General features: G+C 39.1%; 1 protein-coding gene across 4 annotated transcripts in view; it reads right to left on the bottom strand.

The window, feature by feature from the left end:
• The window catches only part of LOC127935805 (oocyte zinc finger protein XlCOF6.1), a 33487-nt gene that overhangs the window by 7325 nt on the left and 6355 nt on the right, over window positions 1-19807 (bottom strand). Inside the window, exon 2 of one of the 4 annotated variants that reach the window (XM_052533992.1) lies at window positions 9773-9867. In XM_052533992.1, the coding sequence (XP_052389952.1) occupies window positions 9773-9867 (95 nt within the window). Of the gene's footprint in view, window positions 1-7570; window positions 9868-11015; window positions 11143-17145; window positions 18440-19807 lie in introns of those variants that run through there. The other 3 variants (XM_052533991.1, XM_052533993.1, XM_052533994.1) reach the window with 3 other exon arrangements.

The following is a 19807-nucleotide window of genomic DNA, read 5'->3' on the forward strand; positions in this document are numbered from 1 at the left end:
GGAGTACAAAAGTGACAAAAGTTGCTTGTGTAACTGGCGAGCTCATCGACTCCTTCCACATCAATCTCTTTAGAGACAGACATTCAGCGCGTCACGCCATCTCATTGGGAGAAAGCACAGCAAACGTGGGTTTCCAAACCCCCGAGAGCGGGGACCGGATCTGGTGCTTAAGGAAGAAGATAATGACTTGCCCATCTACATTCCTTCCAAAGGATCCGAAAGCGAAACCTGCGAAGACAACCACCGCTCCGCCTCGGCGAAAGCGGGTCTGGCACTGCGAGAAACGCCAGTGAAGGCTCCCTCTTCAAAGAGAGCCTTTTGAGAGTGAAGCAAAACACTAGCATCACAGCCATGAACTCCCTCGAGAGCTGACACTGCACGCTTCACTCTCAAGCAGACAGTATACGAGCTGCTTTTTTACCTACATTGACTCTCTAACGGATTCTGACTCTGAAATGAACATAGTAATGACATTAATGAAGTATTCTGAACAGGTCTGAGTTAGGGCTGGATGATTAATCGAAAAGTAATCGAAATCGAAATTCAGAGCCTCTAACCAACTTAATTTTCCCATGTCGGTTATTTCATTTTTTTAATTCTGTTAATACTTCCCCCTAAAAAACATACTACCGCGTGTGTAGCCACATGACTCTACCTCGTCCAGTCAGTGGCAAAGCAAAACACGGAGGTGAACACCAGTTCAACACATAGTGATGGCGCACGAGCGGTGAGCCTTGCGTCTTCACTTAACTTTGTCAGTTGTATTTGTTATATGGTTTGGACATTAAAGCAATTAGACGATCGGATGTATATTATTATATCGAGCTCCCATGTTCGCGCAGCTGCATTGTGGCACGAACACTCATATAAACAGCTGTGAAGATCACGTGCACAGAGGAACGCACAAACTAGTTGTCAGCGCTGTCCTGTGATTTATTACTAAGGTAGCTTAGAATCTCAAAACTTATTATAGCATATTTTTCTACTTTTGAAGGCTATTTACAAACCACAGCTTCACAATAATATATACGGTATGACCAATTCACACACGCAATCACTCGTACTGGTACTGTGCTAATTTATCTTTTATTTGATCTTTATTTATCTCTTACACCGAGCAATAATCTATAAGAAATGTTAAGAACATAGATAAAATAACTGCTGATAGTGAGCCATGATGTCAGATCGCACTTTTACTAGTTGATCTCAACGGTCTGGCTGAGGCCAGTCTAAAAAGACGTTCAGGACAGTTGACAGAATGCTGCTGCGTGTCGTCATGAAAGCGTATCATTTACACGTGTTATTAAGCCTGGCCACTTGCAAATGTAACCATTCAAAAGTCTTCAAAGCATTCAAACACAAGACGCGGAAAAGCTTAACTGAGCAGCTGGTTACTCGCGCTGTGCTCGGGGCGCACGTGAGAGAGAGCCGCGTCTCACAGACGGTAACACTTGAACTGAGCTCTCCTTTGCGGAATTGCTAAGGCAACCTTTTCACACTGAACACAATTAATTATTGCTTGGTAATTGTCCAACAAAGTATTGACTGTTGTATGGAGTTTTGTTTGTTAGAAAAATATGTAATGGATTACAATCAAAGTTTTCTGAAATTATCAAGATGAATTTGTTCTGGCAGTTTAACTCTGAGTTCTTGTCATATTTTATTACCATTTTCTGAACTATAGCAAATAAACTGATAATGTGAGAAATGTTGAAGGTGTCTGAATAAATTTTGGTTTGACTGTATGTTTAATTTTTACAGTGCTATTTTACATTTAATTATTCGGTTACTATACCTGGACACTTACAAACTTGAAAAAACTTAAACACTGTGTAAATAGCACAAACAAATAAACAGAACGAACATACAAATTAGACACTTTCAAACAGGGCCCACTGCTACAACCTGCACAGGGGTCCTTCTAACCCCAGCTACGGCCCTGCTTACAGTACAAACCTTGCCATTGAACTATGAAGGCAAAAAAAAAACAAAAACAGAAACAATCGTTCATTAATCGTAATCGAGGTAAAATGTTCAATTAATCGAGGTTTTGAATTTAGCCATAATCGTCAAGCCCTAGTCTGAGTGTTAATTTTTTTAATGTCCAGAAGAGGGTGCTATTACTATGTGAATGCAGCTTAACCACGCATAAATGAATACAATCATGGGACAAACAGCTGATCATCGCATGATAATAATTGTGTCCAAATAGCCGTACATACAGCAATAATGTGATGTGCAATATATATATATATATCTATACTCACTTTTCCACATGCATGCACAGAGTAACTCAATATAAACAAAATTTAATGGCAATTCAGCGTGGATTGATAAGTATTAGAAGTCTGAAAATGGCAGAAATTCCACTCTCGCACGAGTGATGCAGCTGCTCTTCACTTCTTCAGAAGCACGGGATGATGTGGTAGCATCGAGCACTCTGATTGGCTGGGATTATCCTGGACATTCAAGAAAATCCAGGTCTTTTGTACAGCCGCACCCGAATTCAGGGACTGAATTCGTTCATCTGGCAAAGGTTGGCATCCTAACATCAATCATCCTCAGGTAGAGCTGGAAGCAGAATGAATCGAGCCACAACTAAGCCCTACCTTTAACTTCGATGTTGGCTGCCCGTACTTTTCCATCCACACCTGGGAAAACCTGGGTGACCTTACCCACTGGCCAGAGGGCTTGAGGAAGTTGTGGATCGACAATCATGACCATATCACCAATCTCCAGTGTCCTCTTGTCAGTCTTCCATTTCTACCGGACTTGGGGGCTGGGTAGTTAATACTTCAGGAAGTCCCTCCAGAAATTATCTGAAAGCAGTAGACCATGGTAACGGCGTCTGCGACTCAGGATCTCAGAAACTTGGTAAACTACCTGGGGTAAGGATGCATCTTGACATACAATCAGGAAGCAGAACGGGATGACTGGGTCAAGATCGGCTACATTCGAGGAAGTATACCCGAGTGGCTTCGAGTTGAGGACCCCTTCAACTTCATCCAAGACTGTTCTTAGTACTTCCTCTGTGACAGTCTGGGCCCCTATAGTCACTTTGAGGGCTGCTTTAAGTGAGTGGATTTCCCTCTCCCAGCAACCCCCGAAGTGAAGTGCATCTGGTGAGTTGTAAACTAATTTGATTTCTTGGCCAGCGAAGTGACTTATTAGCTCATTCTGCATGGCAGAAAAGGACTCACTAAGTTCACGTCCCTCCCCTTTAAAGTTAGTGCCCAGGTCACAGAGCAACTCATATGGTTTCCCTCGGTGTGTGATGAATCGTTTCAGGGCCATTAAGAACAAGTCTGGGTCAATACTAGGGCTGTGTATCAGGGGAGAGTGAGGCCAATCTGCTTCCACCTGACACTGGTTTTCCTAACCTCAGGAGACTCAACTCAGCAGGAAAGGGCTCAGGTTGGGCTTAACAGAGGATTTTACATTGAACTTCTCGTTGGGTATCGGCAAATGAGGTGTAGGCTGCCCCATGAAGCTCCTGCCCACAGGCATCAAAGACGGCTGACAGAGAGTTGTATTGCTCTGGCTTTGGTAAGGTTGTGATTATCCACTGACATACAGAATGCAGATCATCTTAATTCACTACTTTGCTCTCCAAAAGATTAGGGAGGTTATTCAGGCCAGCTATCTGGTGGCAGCTTGAGTAATGGTTGACCCTGATTCCACCGTAGTGATGTGTTGTTCGTGAACGAATCTTTCTTTTTGAACAAATCTTTTAGGTGAACGAAACGTTCTTCGTGTAATATGAAGAAATGGTCACTGAACGAATCAGTGAACGAATCATTTTGGTGAACGGACTGAAAATGAACAAATCTCTTGAAAGAATCATAATTTCCAGCACTACTCCACCGGCTCCCTATTGTAGAAACCTCCCTATTATACAAACTGCCTCGAGTTATATCATCTGCCGAGTAGTCTTTAGATTTTTATTCTCTCACAGTTAAGCCACTGAACCATATGCCTGTTCTGATGCATCACAGAAGATGTGAATCTCATGCCTACAAGATGGGTGAATCATCTTTGAGCTGAAGTTACATCTGTGCAGAGATATCTCATCTAGTCCACTCATCACTTCTCCCATTCACACCACAAGGTAAGGATGCTTGTGGATTTACTTGGGACTTGGAGTCATAACGTCCATCTCTCCTCTTGGTTGGTGGGTCAGGAGCATAAGTTACTTTTCTAGAAGTATCATCCTGAACTTGGAGCTTGTACTCCAACCAATCTGCAAAGTCAAGAAGAGCAGGAACTGTTATTCTTGATGGGTGAACATACCTCTTGAAACTGGTCCTAAGCTTGTGTGGAAGTTTGCCATGTAGCCTGGACACATGCGAACCACATTCCAATTCAGCTGCCTCTCCTGACCCCAGCTGTTCTAGCATACTCACTAATGAATGGACAAGGAGGTCAAATGGCTCCTGATCTGATGTCGGGACCTTCCAGAACTTCAGCGATATTCAGAAGAACAAGCTTGTAGTTGTGACCATACATTGTTAACAGAGCTTGCATGGTGTCTGTGTAGGGTCTCACAGAATTACAGTAAGAATATTCTACCAAGTAACAGATATTTGAAGTGTTCAGTTGCAACTGCTGGGAGAAGTTTCTCAAGTGCCATCCAAAGTCTCAAAAACTGTTTCGGGTCTGCTGATGTTAGGTATGGTAGGTGCTGGTCCCCGGTAAATCTTTCCTTGCATGTGTACCATTTTAGCTCTAGGTATAATCTCAGGTAGCTTTGGTAGGTGTAACTCTCTCTTGTCTAGATAATGCCTGTTTATGAATTGAGGGTTGTCGTCAGAGTAATGAACAGCTTCAGCAGTCTGTGAAGACCACTGCGGGGTAGCACGATAGCTCTAACTAGCATGTGTCTTTTCTAACCTGGGTGAAAGTGTGAAGTCCCTCATCTGTCTTGTCAGCTGCTTACAGTGGACAGATATGTGCTGGAAAACATCACCAGAACATGCTGAAGGCTCCTTCTGGGTAACTGATGAATACTGGCTGAGTGTCGGTCTCTATTCCTGTGGTATTCTGCTAGATCTCCTGCTTTAATGCAGCATTCCTTGAGGGCTAATAGTGCAGACAGGATCTCAGGTAGGGTTGTGGCTATGTAGCTCATCACTGTCTCTCTTCATCTCGGTCCACATAGACTTAATGTCGGATAGCTGTTGGGCTTGGAGGTGAAGCTCATTATTCTCTGATTGTTTATCTGTCTCACCATTCATCATGAAGTAGTAGATCACCTGCATATGAGTGCATATGAGTGCTAGCTCTTTGGAGATGATGATCTCGATACATACTCTGGTGTGAGTGGAGCTTTCTCTACTCCGGCTTGATCCAGATGTGCAGTTGGTACTGCTCTCTTCACATAGCCTGATCCAGGTAAATGCCATTTACGCACCTCCCAAAATTCGGAAGTAGTGTTTTCTTGTTTGTTGTTAAACCTAAGATGAAGTTTTTCATATTAAGCTGCAGCTATCGGTGTTGACCAATTGCTTGCAGTGTTGCCAGTAGTAGTGGGAAGTTTGGATCCTTTTACTGACTCGGATCTTTGAGTCTTGTTCAGCAAAATTAACTAATCTTTTCTCTTTCCGTCTCTATGGGACTGACAGGAAGAATAAAAGACTCAGACCTCATCTGTTGATTCAGAACCCATATGTTGCGTAATGCGCATGTGCAGTCAAAACAAAATGAACGAATCACTCTCTGAGACAACTCTGTAATCCTGAGTCATATTAAAGATTTGTTCAAAATGAACAAATCGTACATGAACGACACGTGACAGACTGCATCAAGATTCAAAAATGGATATCCGACAATGTTTTAAGCGCCGTCAAGACAGCAGCCCACCTCCTGATGCCAGCAAATGGCCTTGGCTACAAGTGAGTGAGCTCGGAAAACAGTTAAACTTCATGTTTTTGAGGTTAATTTGGTTCACGGTAGATTCATGCCACTGACTTAAAATAACTTAAATAACTTTTGTTATTTTTAATAGAAATCATCACTCATACAGCAGCCATTCATCTCATCTCCGGTTTATTTGTATTCATATAATGTTACATACAATATCCATGATCCACCAGGGCTATATAGTCCAATGGTGCGCACATTTGGAGAAATAATAATTTTATGACATGTTTGTAAAATAATTTGTCATACAGAATAAAATTTCTTTTCATTTTGCACAGATTAATGCGATCTGAAGAACTCAAACAGCTAACAGAGCTAGCGAATACTCTCCTCTTATTGATTCATGTCAGCTATGACATCAGTGCAATATCATTAGTTTGTAAAGCTGTCAATCATATCACATAAACCATGTGACCAAAAGGATGTCCTTCTGCAATGAAGCGGTCTGTGTCATTTCAGTCTGTCATTGATAAAATATATGAAAAGCATCTTATCAGCCTTTTCTAAAACTTCTCCAAACCTCCCATGATATGGTCTTACAATTATAAAATGCATCATTTTAGAGATATCATCCTCAGATTTGAATGAAGCATGACCACACTTGTAGCTACACTACACTTCCTACATTAAAAAAGTATTTTATACATTTAATAAATATATCCTTAATATTTGTTGTTTTTGTTTTGCTATAGCATTCAGACATTTTGGACAAAACGAGACATTTGAGGACCATTCCTGGGCTTTTGGGGAAACACTGATCCACATTTTTCTGACATATTATATACCGAACAACTAACCGATTAATTGAGAAAATATTCAACAGATTAATCAACTATGAAAATAATCCCATATCTCTAATCATTATGTACAAGTGCATTGCATTGGAACCCATGGATATAAGCCTCCCTCTCTATCGCTCTTAAAAAATGTTCTCTCCGTTTTGTCATTTAGTAAACTTTATAGATTTCAACCATATTATTCCTTCTTGCAACTCTTTAACAAAAACTTAGATTAATGTATGAATTGAATAGTGATTGTGTGACATATATGAGGGAACAACCAGTGATACCCTTGGTAGTAATATCAAATGATATCCTATAGTGATGTCATCAGGATACACATACACAGTGGCCCACCTTACCGTGACCATGATGTGGTCACCCAGAATTTTTAGTTTACCCACCACTACACCTCTATTTGCTATATATATAAACATCTCTTACTGAAGCAGAATGTTGGAATACTTAGAAATACACTAAATAGGAAGATAAATACAGTCAGGATGTTGCTAATCAACAGCTCTTATGAACTGAAACGAATGGCCGATTTCTCAATCACAGAAAATATATATAATCTATACTTACTTTTCCACATGCATGCACACAGTCACTCGACATAAACCACAACTTAATGGCAATTCAGCGTGGACTGATTATGTATTAGAACACATTTGTACACAAACAGCTCATTGGCATTTAAAGGAACATGCACTGAAACCACAGTGAACAGAGCTGTTTTTGACCGGGTAAAAATTGTGTTGTTTTAAACTACAATTAAGACATTTTAACTAAAGTATGTATAGACTTTTTATTAAGACCCTAAAGAGTCATATCAATTTGTCGAAAATGGGCATCTTTAAAATTTCACAAAACACTTTCTACACTGAGAGCAGGTTCAGTTCAGATCATTTTATTTATTTCCCAAAGGTAAGTTGGTTTCAGCAATCAAACATTTCATATAAACAAAAAAAACACAATACATTTCCTTAAGGTAAGAAGTTCTTATCTTAAATTTAAAAACTTTACAACTGAGGGGATAAATGAAAGTTATTTTACTTTCCCTGGTTTACAATCATCAAGACAATTCATGTTTTTCACTTTTAGAGAATTAAACCAGCACAACAGTGAAAAAGATAACAGTAACTCAATATAGGATCTGTAGAACATGCACATCAATGTTTTGTTGACATTAAAAAACCTTAGTTTCCGCAAACAGTACAATCTTTGCTGCCCCCTCTTACACAAAACCTCAGTATTTGGAGAAAATAAAAATGTTTTATCCAACACAGTGCCCAAATACTTGTACTGTTAAACACTCTCAATACTAATTTAATCCTTGTTTGCTTATACTAAATAGATTTCCGCCATGAGTTAAAATCAATAGTCATCTCCTTAGTTTTAGAAACACTAAATGCACAATATGTAAGATTACTTTATTACAATATCCCAAAACCACTAGAAGTGTTATATATTTTGCTGACTTGTGTACTTACATTACCCCAAATGTTTCGAAGAATGTTCAAAACTAGTTACACGGACAGTGGCCATAGTGTCATTGTGTCAGCTGCCAATTACTTCCTAACCCCTCAATTTCCGGTTTTGTTTTGTAGAAAACATGGAAACACCAAAGACGCTTTAATATGTTATGCATTTTAATAGACCGGTGACGACCACACCGTGTAGCATTATAAAGGGACTTCAAAACGTATCTAGTATGATAAAACAGTACTGCTTTACCTGTCGTACGCACGACTGGAAGCAGTAGAAGTGATCAACTGTGGCATAATAAAAGCTTTCAAGCTCTATGTGTGTCACGCTTGTTCGTTGGCCTTGTTTCATTTAGACGGCTTATTTTTAATACACATTACATATTGTGCCTTCACAGTATGTTTCAAGAAAGCATTCCGACACCACAAAAAAAATCATAAACCACAAGGCCAAACATGGAGTCCTCATCACTCAATGAGATAACGATTATGGAATTATCTGAAAATTTTATAATATGCCTATTTATATAACTCTTCTTACAGTCTTTGTGTACAAGATAAATAATAAGGGGGAGAGGACACATCCTTGAGGTGATCCAGTTGATGATATTTACATTTACTAAGGCTTTTATGAAGAGTGAGTTAACAAATGAACCTTGCAGTGTCCTTTCTGTGTAAAAGTTTTTCCAAACTGAGAGCAAGTGAAAGACTTTTACCCAGTATGAATTAACATGTGCCTCTCTTAATGTTTGATTTATATGTAAAACACTTTCCACACTGAGAGAAGCAGAAAGGATTTTATAAACTGTGAGTTACAAAATGAGTATTAAATTGTCCTTTCTGTGTAAAAGTATTTCAGTATGAGCGCAGGTGAAAGGCTTTTTTTCCAGTATGAATTAAAATGTGCCTCTTAAGATTACCGTTACGCATGAAACTCTTTCCACACTCAGAACAGCTGAAAGGCTTTATTGCAGAATGATTTAACATGTGATTCTCAAGGCTTTCTTTGCGTGCAAAAGTGTTTCCACACTGAGAGCAACTGAAAGGCTTTTCTGAAGTGTGAGTTAACAAATGACTCTTAAGGTGTGCTTCCCGTATAAAACTCTTTACACACTTAGAGCAGCTGAAAGGCTTTTTTCCAGTATGAATTATCATGTGGTTCCTAAGGCTTACTTTATATATAAAACCCTTTCCACACTGAGAGCAGAAGAAAGGCTTTTTTCCAGTATGAATTAACATGTGATTCTCAAGGCTTTTTTTGCGTGTAAAAGTGTTTCCACACTGAGAGCAGCTGAAAGGCTTTTCTGAAGTGTGAGTTAACAAATGACTCTTAAGGTGTGCTTTCCGTATAAAACTCTTTCCACACTGAGAGCAGCTGAAAGGCTTACTTCCCGTATGAATTAACATGTGCCTAATACGATTACGGTTATATGTGAAACTCTTTCCACACTGAGAGCAGCTGAAAGGCTTTATTCCAGTATGAATTAACATGTGATTCTTCAGAGTTTTGTTACATGTGAAAGTGTTTCCACACTGAGAGCAGCTGAAAGGCCTTTTGACTTCTCTTTTTTTAAAGCTGCAACTCACTGATTTTTCTCCATTGACATCATGATCTTTCTGATCCTGATATTTCCCCTCCACCTCATTCAGATCTTGCCTTTCTTCTTTCATTTTCATCAAGCCTATAAAAAAGAAACAAAATAAAATGGTAAATTTAAAATAACACCTATTTTAACACAGTACAAAAAAAATAACTAAAAACACTGCATTATACTGACAGGTTAATAGATGGTGATATCAGTTTGTAAAATAAACACTACACACTGACAGCACCAGCAAACAAGGTTTGTTCTTTGATCACTTTCTTTAATTTAACAATTTAAAAATAACATATTACATTCATATCATTGGGAGAAACCAGGTTTAGTTTGGTCACTGATTCTCACACACACACACACACACACACACACACACACACACACACACACACACACACACACACACACACAAAACATTGAGACAAATACAATATGTCTGAACTCGAATAATTACACATCACAGATCGGGTCATTGTCACGAACCTGTTGAATATTCTCATGAACCTGTTTAAATATTAAACATGCAATTTAATAATATATAAAAAGATCATAATAAAGACAGTACTGTTCGCTTCCTTACACAAAGAGTAATTTCAACATAGGAATGAATTATTTATGCATTTTATTGCATTTTCTTCTGAAATTCTTATTACCGCAATGCATCCAGCTGTGTCTGAACTTATGTTGTAATTACAACCTAGAAGAAGGATCTGGGTACTGAAATGGCCAGGCTGCAGTCCAGGGGCCTCATTTATAAAACTGTGCGTACGCACAAAAGCCAAAAAGCACACCTGCACGCAATTTCCACTTTATAAATCACAGCCTACCTGATAATTTGTGCATGCAAAAAAAAAATCATTTACAGCCCTTTATCCGCCCACATTCAACCATTTATAGACAATGCAAATTACCTCATTGGCCATGCATATTAAAAGGAGCAAGGAAATTTGTGTTTTTTAAAAACAAAATCATGGCAGCAACTCATTATACACTGAAAAAAGTCAACTAGCTACTTGTTTGATTTGCAAAATACAAATATGTCTGATTAATAAGAATATAACACGTTTACTTATGTTAAATGATTCATTCTTGTTATTTGTAACTACATTTTTATTCGAAGCAGTGCAAGTTTACTTGATTTGATTAGATGCATAATGGGTGCTACGAATAAATCATGTTCATTCAACAATTTATTTTTTTGAGTGTACAATTGGTTTAGTCCTTATTCTTGCAGACCAGTGTGACGAAACTCCCAGCGCAGAGTCTGCAGGGGCTATGGAGTTTCCCGAGGTCCCCAGCACAAGTGCGTCCCAAACTTATGGCATGGCAGGAAGTGGCCGGGCGCTGACTGAGGCTGTTCTGCAGACACAGAGAGACACCATTAATGCAATTACTGTAATCGCAGATGAGCTTAAGCAAATAAGGGTTGTGCTGGGTGACATTGCATCTACATTAAAAGATCTTATTAAAAAATGAACCTTTGCACTGTTGTTCTTCACAAATGGCGCATTACTTCCTGATGGAGCCTTGCTCCCTGATGATGTCCTTCTTGTTGGGGAGGGGGGTGTGGGTCAGGCTCTTCATGCTGGTGTTGTGGTAGGTCGGGAGGAACAGGGATACCATTCATCAGTGCAATGTTGTGTAAAATAGCGCACACCATGATGATCTGGCATACTTTTTTTGGTTGATATAAAAGTCTACCACCCGAAGCATCAAGGCAACGCCATCTACACTTGAGGAGGCCAATGGCTCTCTCAACTACTGAGCGCGGGTATCATTAAAGCGCACTTCTTCTGCGCTCTGAGGGTTTGAGAATGGGGTGAGTAGCCAGCGCCTGAGCGGGTAACTTGCCGCGATTACTCGTTATTCAGTGTAAGGAAACTTTATGTATCGATTAGTTATTTGAATAATCCCTTTCAAAACTGCAGGCATTAATGAGCTTAGGGATGGCTGTGAAATCCCAGACCTATGACAAATTAATAGGAATGTTAAAATCAATAAGGTTTTGCATTAAAAAAAGTACACTTAGTTACCTGTCGCCTATTTCCCGCTGATATGTCCCGGTTGCCAAAAATCCTAAAACTGAAAGTACTTGGGTTGGTACCGGGATGGCGCGGTTCCGTGTTGTTGGTCTTTGTAATGCTGGGCCAAGTTCAGCACACAGATCCAAGAGCATGGCTCTAGGAAATCTAAAGCGGCTTATTAGCCACTCATCATCATGGGCTAGGAAATCCTCACTGTCCCTGAATACTCTTTCCCTCCGAAGTCTGCCATTGGCATAGTCTTCCAGCAGTGCCAGCGCATCCATCATACAATATGCACTTAAGTGTTGCTGCAGTAGGCTATTTATGTTTTCAGCTATCAGATTTAACATTTACACCTTATCACATTAATCACATAATGAGTGATAGGCCTACATCCATTTAAGATATATACATATAGTTCCTTTTATGTCTTTAAACTAAACATGCATGTATCTTTAGGACCCATAATGGTGATTTAATGTTATTTGTATTTTTTGTTGTAACCGGGACCTATGAGCAACTTGTAAATATTGTAAATATTGAAATATGTCAAAGTACATTTTGCCATTTTGCAAAGGGTTAATTCCCTTTATCAGCAGTCAGTTCCACAACTCACCATCAGTGTCGCCAAACTGCTTTGTCCTCAAAATGTGCGTACGCATGGGTCAGAGTTTGCGTGTAGGTGCGCATATTTTCACGTCAAGTTTTTCTTTATAAATCCCACCTTTTGTGCAGGAACTGGCGTATGCATGTTTTCAGCCCCGTTTTGTGCGTACGCAAGCTTTATAAATGAGGCCCCAGATCTTTTACCCATATAAAACATTATATCATCATATAGAGGAAGATGTGACAAAGAAGACCTAAGACAGTTGAGCAACTAGTAGCTTGTATCAGACAAGAATGGGACAACACTCCTATTCCTAAAGTTGAGCAACTTGTCTCCTCAGTCCCCAGACGTTTTCAGACTGTTATAAAAATAAGAGAGGATGCCACACAGTGGTAAACATGGCCTTGTCCCAACTTTTTTGAGATGTGTTGATGCCATGAAATTTAAAATCAACTTATTTTTCCCTTAAAATGCTACATTTTCTCAGTTTAAACATTTGATATGTCATCTATGTTGTATTCTGAATAAAATATTAAAAAATTTTTCATCATTGCATTCTGTTTTTATTCACAATTTATACAGTGTCCCAACTTTTTTGGAATCGGCTTTGTACATTCCTAGTGGCAAGACTGACTTCAAACAGGTGAAAGTTTGCCAATATCAGCCTTTCTGTACATAAAGTACATAATTATCAAATACAATTACTGTGATTGACCAAAAGGGTTTTTTATGTTCCAAAGGTAGTGGTACGCTTTTAGTTTCAAGACTAACTTATTACAGGTGAAAGTTTGCCAATATCGCCCTTACTTATACAGTACATAATTATTCTTAAAAAACAATTACTGTAAATAACCCAAAGAGTTTTTTCATGTTCCAAAGGCTGTAGTTTATTCTTAGTTACAAAACTGACTTACTACATGTGAAACTTTGTCAATATCTCCAATACTGTACAAACAGTGCATAATTATTCTTAAGAAAAAAATACTGAAATTCACCAAGTGTTCAAAGGTTGCTGTACATTCTTAGTGACCAGACTGACTTACTAAAGGTGACATTTTCACAATAACACCTTTTTTGCTTGTACAGCAATATTAAAATTAATTGGCATTAATGGAAGTGCATTAACATGGTTCAAATCATATGACCGCCATCAGTTCGTAGCAGTGAATGAAGATGTATCATATCGATCACAAGTGCAGTATGGAGTACCTCAAGGCTCAGTACTAGGGCCGCTACTCTTCACGTTTTATATGTTACCCTTGGGAGATATCATTAGGAAACATGGTGTTAGCTTTCACTGTTATGCTGATGATACTCAGCTCTATATTTCTTCGCGGCCTGGTGAAACACACCAATTTGAAAAAACTAATGGAATGCATAGTCGATAAAAAAACTGGATCTGAAAAATCAGAGGTGTTAATTATAGGACCTAAAAACTCTGCTTGTAATAACCTAGAACACTGTCTAAGACTTGATGGCTGCTCTGTCAATTCTTCGTCATCAGTTAGGAACCTAGGTGTGCTATTTGATCGCAATCTTTCCTTAGAAAGCCACATTTCTAGTATTTGTAAAACTGCATTTTTCCATCCCAAAAATATATCTTAATTACGGCATATCCTCTCAATGTCAAATGCAGAGGTTAGATTATTGTAATGCTTTATTGGGTGGCTGTTCTGCATGCTTAGTAAACAAACTACAGCTAGTCCAAAATGCAGCAGCAAGAGTTCTTACTAGAACCAGGAAGTATGACCATATTAGCCCGGTCCTGTCATCGCTGCACTGGCTCCCTATCAAACATCGTATAGATTTTAAAATATTGCTTATTACTTATAAAGCCCTGAATGGTTTAGCACCTCAGTATTTGAATGAGCTCCTTTTACATTATAATCCTACGTCCGCTACGTTCTCAAAACTCAGGCAATTTGATGATACCTAGAATATCAAAATCAACTGCGGGCGGCAGATCCTTTGCCTATTTTGGTGCCTACACTCTGGAATAACCTGCCTAACATTGTTCAGGAGGCAGACACACTCTTGCCGTTTAAATCTAGATTAAAGACCCATCTCTTTAACCTGGTTTACACATAACATACTAATATGCTTTTAATATCTAAATCCGTTAAAGGATTTAGGCTGCATTAATTAGGTAAACTGGAACCGGAAACACTTCCCATAACACCTTATGTACTTGCTACATCATTAGAAGAATGGCATCTAGGCCAATATTTGTCTGTTTCTCTCTTATTCCGAGGTCAACGTAGCCACCAGATCCAGTCCGTATCCAGATCAGAGGGTCACTGCAGTCGCCCGGATACAGTACGTATCCAGACCAGATGGTGGATCAGACCAGATGGTGGACCTCTACTGCCCTGAAAGACAGCGGAGACCAGGACAACTAAAGCCGCAGATACAGATCCCCTGTAAAGACCTTGTCTCAGAGGAGCACCAGGACAAGACAACAGGAAACAAATGATTCTTTTGCACAATCTGATTTTGCTGCAGCCTGGAATTGAACTACTGGTTTCGTCTGGTCAGAGGAGAACTGGCCCCCCCAAAAAACTGCATGTATAGAAACAGCAGTAAAATATGATAAAGATCGCTGATAATGTTTGATGACTTTACCCCAAAATAAGGTTCAAAACGCCCTTTTCCCCACAGGTTATACTTTTACTAGGCATGCGCCATGGTTCACGATTAGGCCTGAAATGATTCCTCAAGTAACTTGAGTAACTCGATTACAAAAATTTTTTTTTTGTAATCGAGTTCCTCGATTGTAATCGAGAAGCCTCTTAAATTTATTTTAAAGCTCACGTCAGGTTCTTTCGCTATATTTTTTTAATGTGACACAATGCGTTTACTTCACCCACAAAGCGGAAGGAGACGCAAGGAGCCGCCAGTGTTTTGATTTGAGTGCGCAGGATGCAAAATGAAAGGGAGCGATAAAAATGGCGATGAGCAAAGAGAAGAAACAAATAGGAGAAAACGACTCAAAATGTCCAAGGTTTGAGATCATTTCATATTGAAACCTAGAGAGAATGAGCAAATGGGCACCGAGACAAACATGCTAGTGCAAGATGTACAGTATTGTTCAAAATAATAGCAGTACAATGTGACTAACCAGAATAATCAAGGTTTTTCGTATATTTTTTTTATTGCTACGTGGCAAACAAGTTACCAGTAGGTTCAGTAGATTCTCAGAAAACAAATGAGACCCAGCATTCATGATATGCACGCTCTTAAGGCTGTGCAATTGGGCAATTAGTTGAATTAGTTGAAAGGGGTGTGTTCAAAAAAATAGCAGTGTGGCATTCAATCACTGAGGTCATCAATTTTGTGAAGAAACAGGTGTGAATCAGGTGGCCCCTATTTAAGGATGAAGCCAACACTTGTTGAACATGCATTTGAAAGCTGAGGAAAATGGGTCGTTCAAGACATTGTTCAGAAGAACAGCGTACTTTGATTAAAAAGTTGATTAGAGAGGGGAAAACCTATAAAGAGGTGTAAAAAATGATAGGCTGTTCAGCTAAAATGATCTCCAATGCCTTAAAATGGAGAGCAAAACCAGAGAGACGTGGAAGAAAACGGAAGACAACCATCAAAATGGATAGAAGAATAACCAGAATGGCAAAGTCTCAGCCAATGATCACCTCCAGGATGATCAAAGACAGTCTGGAGTTACCTGTAAGTACTGTGACAGTTAGAAGACGTCTGTGTGAAGCTAATCTATTTTCAAGAATCCCCCGCAAAGTCCCTCTGTTAAAAAAAAGGCATGTGCAGAAGAGGTTACAATTTGCCAAAGAACACATCAACTGGCCTAAAGAGAAATGGAGGAACATTTTGTGGACTGATGAGAGTAAAATTGTTCTTTTTGGGTCCAAGGGCCACAGGCAGTTTGTGAGACGACCCCCAAACTCTGAATTCAAGCCACAGTACACAGTGAAGACAGTGAAGCATGGAGGTGCAAGCATCATGATATGGGCATGTTTCTCCTACTATGGTGTTGGGCCTATTTATCGCATACCAGGGATCATGGATCAGTTTGCATATGTTAAAATACTTGAAGAGGTCATGTTGCCCTATGCTGAAGAGGACATGCCCTTGAAATGGTTGTTTCAACAAGACAATGACCCAAAACACACTAGGAAACGGGCAAAGTCTTGGTTCCAAACCAACAAAATTAATGTTATGGAGTGGCCAGCCCAATCTCCAGACCTTAATCCAATTGAGAACTTGTGGGGTAATATCAAAAATGCTGTTTCTGAAGCAAAACCAAGAAATGTGAATGAATTGTGGAATGTTGTTAAAGAATCATGGAGTGGAATAACAGCTGAGAGGTGCCACAAGTTGGTTGACTCCATGCCACACAGATGTCAAGCAGTTTTAAAAAACTGTGGTCATACAACTAAATATTAGTTTAGTGATTCACAGGATTGCTAAATCCCAGAAAAAAAAATGTTTGTACAAAATAGTTTTGAGTTTGTACAGTCAAAGGTAGACACTGCTATTTTTTTGAACACACCCCTTTCAACTAATTGCCCAATTGCACAGCCTTAAGAGCGTGCATATCATGAATGCTGGGTCTTGTTTGTTTTCTGACAATCTACTGAACCTACTGGTAACTTGTTTGCCACGTAGCAATAAAAAATATACTAAAAACCTTGATTATTCTGGTTAGTCACATTGTACTGCTATTATTTTGAACAATACTGTATGCACACGGTGGAACAGCACCTATCAGATGTTGTCCAGGCTGCTAGAACAAAGATGGCCAGTGACTGCTACACTCTCTGACCCAGCAGTGACTTAGAGAGCATAACACTACCTTGGTCTCAAGCCTGAACAGTGGAGCCTGATTGAAGAGCTGTGCGAGGTTCTTGAGCCTTTTGAAGCAGCAACAGTGTTTCTAAGCGGACAGCAATGTTACACTTTCTGCACTTCCACAGCTAGTGCACAATCTTAAGATCACCGTACAGAGTCCAGATCCTGAGACTGCACCAGTGAGGTCATTCCAGGCTCATGCGACAGAACAGATCACAGCAAGATGGCAAGGACTGACAGTTTACACCTGAATCTCCAAACATTACCGACTTGCTACTGCTATAGATCCCACGTTTCAAAAACTAAAGTTCTTCACTGCTGACCAAGTATTCAAGGTCCAAAGCACAGTACAAACCATGGCACTAGCTGTTGCTGACAAAAAGCAAATGAAGCAGCCCACTGCAAGAGAAAATGGAGCATCCAGCACAGCACACAACTCTCCAAGAAGCGCATGTCAAGAAGGTCACATCGTTCCTCGACACACTGTGATCAGACTCCAACTCCGTTGATGAGGAAGATGAGGAGCAGCAGTTAAACCAAGCTGTGCAGGAGGTAGGCAAGATCTTTTTTTTTTTTTTGCTCTTATTTAACAATTTCCACAATAAGGCAGTTCACATAATAGAACATTTTTAAAACAGAAACTTTTTGCAAAGATAAATAACCAAAACAAAACACATTTTATTCCACAGATCTTGATGTATTTCCGAGAACATCCCCTGTCCAAGGAGGAGAATCCACTGTCTTGGTGGAAAATGAATGAAGTAGAGCCCGACCGATATGGATTTTTGGGGGCCGATGCCGATATTACCTCGAAAAGAGCCGATTTATAAGCCGATATTTTGATTTTGAAAATAAACTGGATATTAGACCAATTTCCCATAAACTGCACTTACACAACATTCAATAGCAAAATGTCTGCCTGTTCTATGTATGTGGGCTGTATAAACCATTTTCCAGAAGGGATTTATGTTAAAAAAAGCCTTAGATTACAGTCTCAATGACTAAACAATTGCACATCAAAAGTATATATTTTTTAATGATCAAAAAACAGTCTGGTTTTAAACATTTAACACTTTTCCTTTCTTCCAGTTGAAGCTGGTTTTAACAGTCTGTGTGTGTACTGTATATAAATTATAATACTAAAGTTAAAGTATTTGCAGAAGTAGTCCCACACTTTGCTGCTACAGCATTCACCTTTTTCAGCCATCTGTAGGGCAGAAAGAGAGACAGAGAAAGAATAAGCATGTGTATTAATAATATCACCATGTATCATTACTCATGTCATCATTAGAATTATAATAATAATAAACAGGGATCTCCTACATAGGCAAAAATTAGAAATATATATATTTTTTTTTTATTTTGTCAAGCAATAGGTATTACCTATTACCTACTGATATTTAACAATATTATTACAACATTTTCCTGTTATGTCTGTAAAGCTGCTTTGAAACAATCTGTAAAAAAGAAGAAAAAAAAGAAAAAAGCGCTTGTTCAGCTCACATTTATTTACATGTCCCCTCTGGTTTAATCATTTCTGACGCACCTACTGTAGTTACTGTAACTACACTATATTTGCTCTCACAGACACATTCACAACGGGCCCGTATATCTTCTCCTCTTCTCTTTGTGCAGTCTGAATCAAAACATCGTCATGCGCTGGATAACGTAAAGTTAGCCTACTATTACTGGAAGATTACGGAATCAATTTGAAGTTGAATGGTTAACGTTAAGGGGTGGTAACACTAGACTTTAAACATGCAAAATTATTTCGGACGCCGATGCGAATGGGCGGGAGCCAAACGGTCTCTCCACAGTTATCACAACATGGATTAAAATGTGCTTGTACTGTGTAAATTACGATGGCGTCGAAAGCATCTTATATTGCAATCTCTGTATCTCTCTCTATATAAATATATACGGCCTAAGCAATAAAAAAAAAATAAAACGTCCTCATTCAAATGTACCATCTGTTCCTGTTTCCACTGACACTACGAACTATGCAGCTTCTTTTTTATTTTATTTTATAATCTTTTAAATATGTATTATATAAAATAGGACGCCGGCTACAGCTAAAGTTATATATTGCTTCCTTCATTTTTGAATTTCTGTACAGAGAGGTCAAGCAGTGACGTATCGATCTTCTACTGGTCCCACATCTTCACGTGATGCAAATTCGCAGGTCAGAGTTCATCAGACTTGAACTTTGGAACGCAGCGAAATGCGAAATATTTCGAATGCGCTTGCGTTTCCGGTCTGACGCATTCGCATGCGTATGAATGGAAGTCAATGGAGAGAAAAGTGCGGTGTGACTGCCCCATTAGTGTCATGAACACACCACTGACGATTTTGAGAAGAACCACCTTCAAACAAGTTAAAAGCAAGTATTTAATGGGCCTGCTAAAAAGGAAGCTATATTAGCGTTAGACTAACATAACAGTTGTTTTTTCGAGGCATGCTGTACATAACTTCTAGTCATTGACTACACGCACCCCCCTGCCACATTTACGCAGTCATTATGTGGGAAACACTGAAGATATATTTAGAATAAGTTAAACGCTAACGTTATAGTTTG

The sequence above is a fragment of the Carassius gibelio genome, chromosome A19 (genome assembly GCF_023724105.1).
Source record: "Carassius gibelio isolate Cgi1373 ecotype wild population from Czech Republic chromosome A19, carGib1.2-hapl.c, whole genome shotgun sequence".
Taxonomy (NCBI): domain Eukaryota; kingdom Metazoa; phylum Chordata; class Actinopteri; order Cypriniformes; family Cyprinidae; genus Carassius; species Carassius gibelio.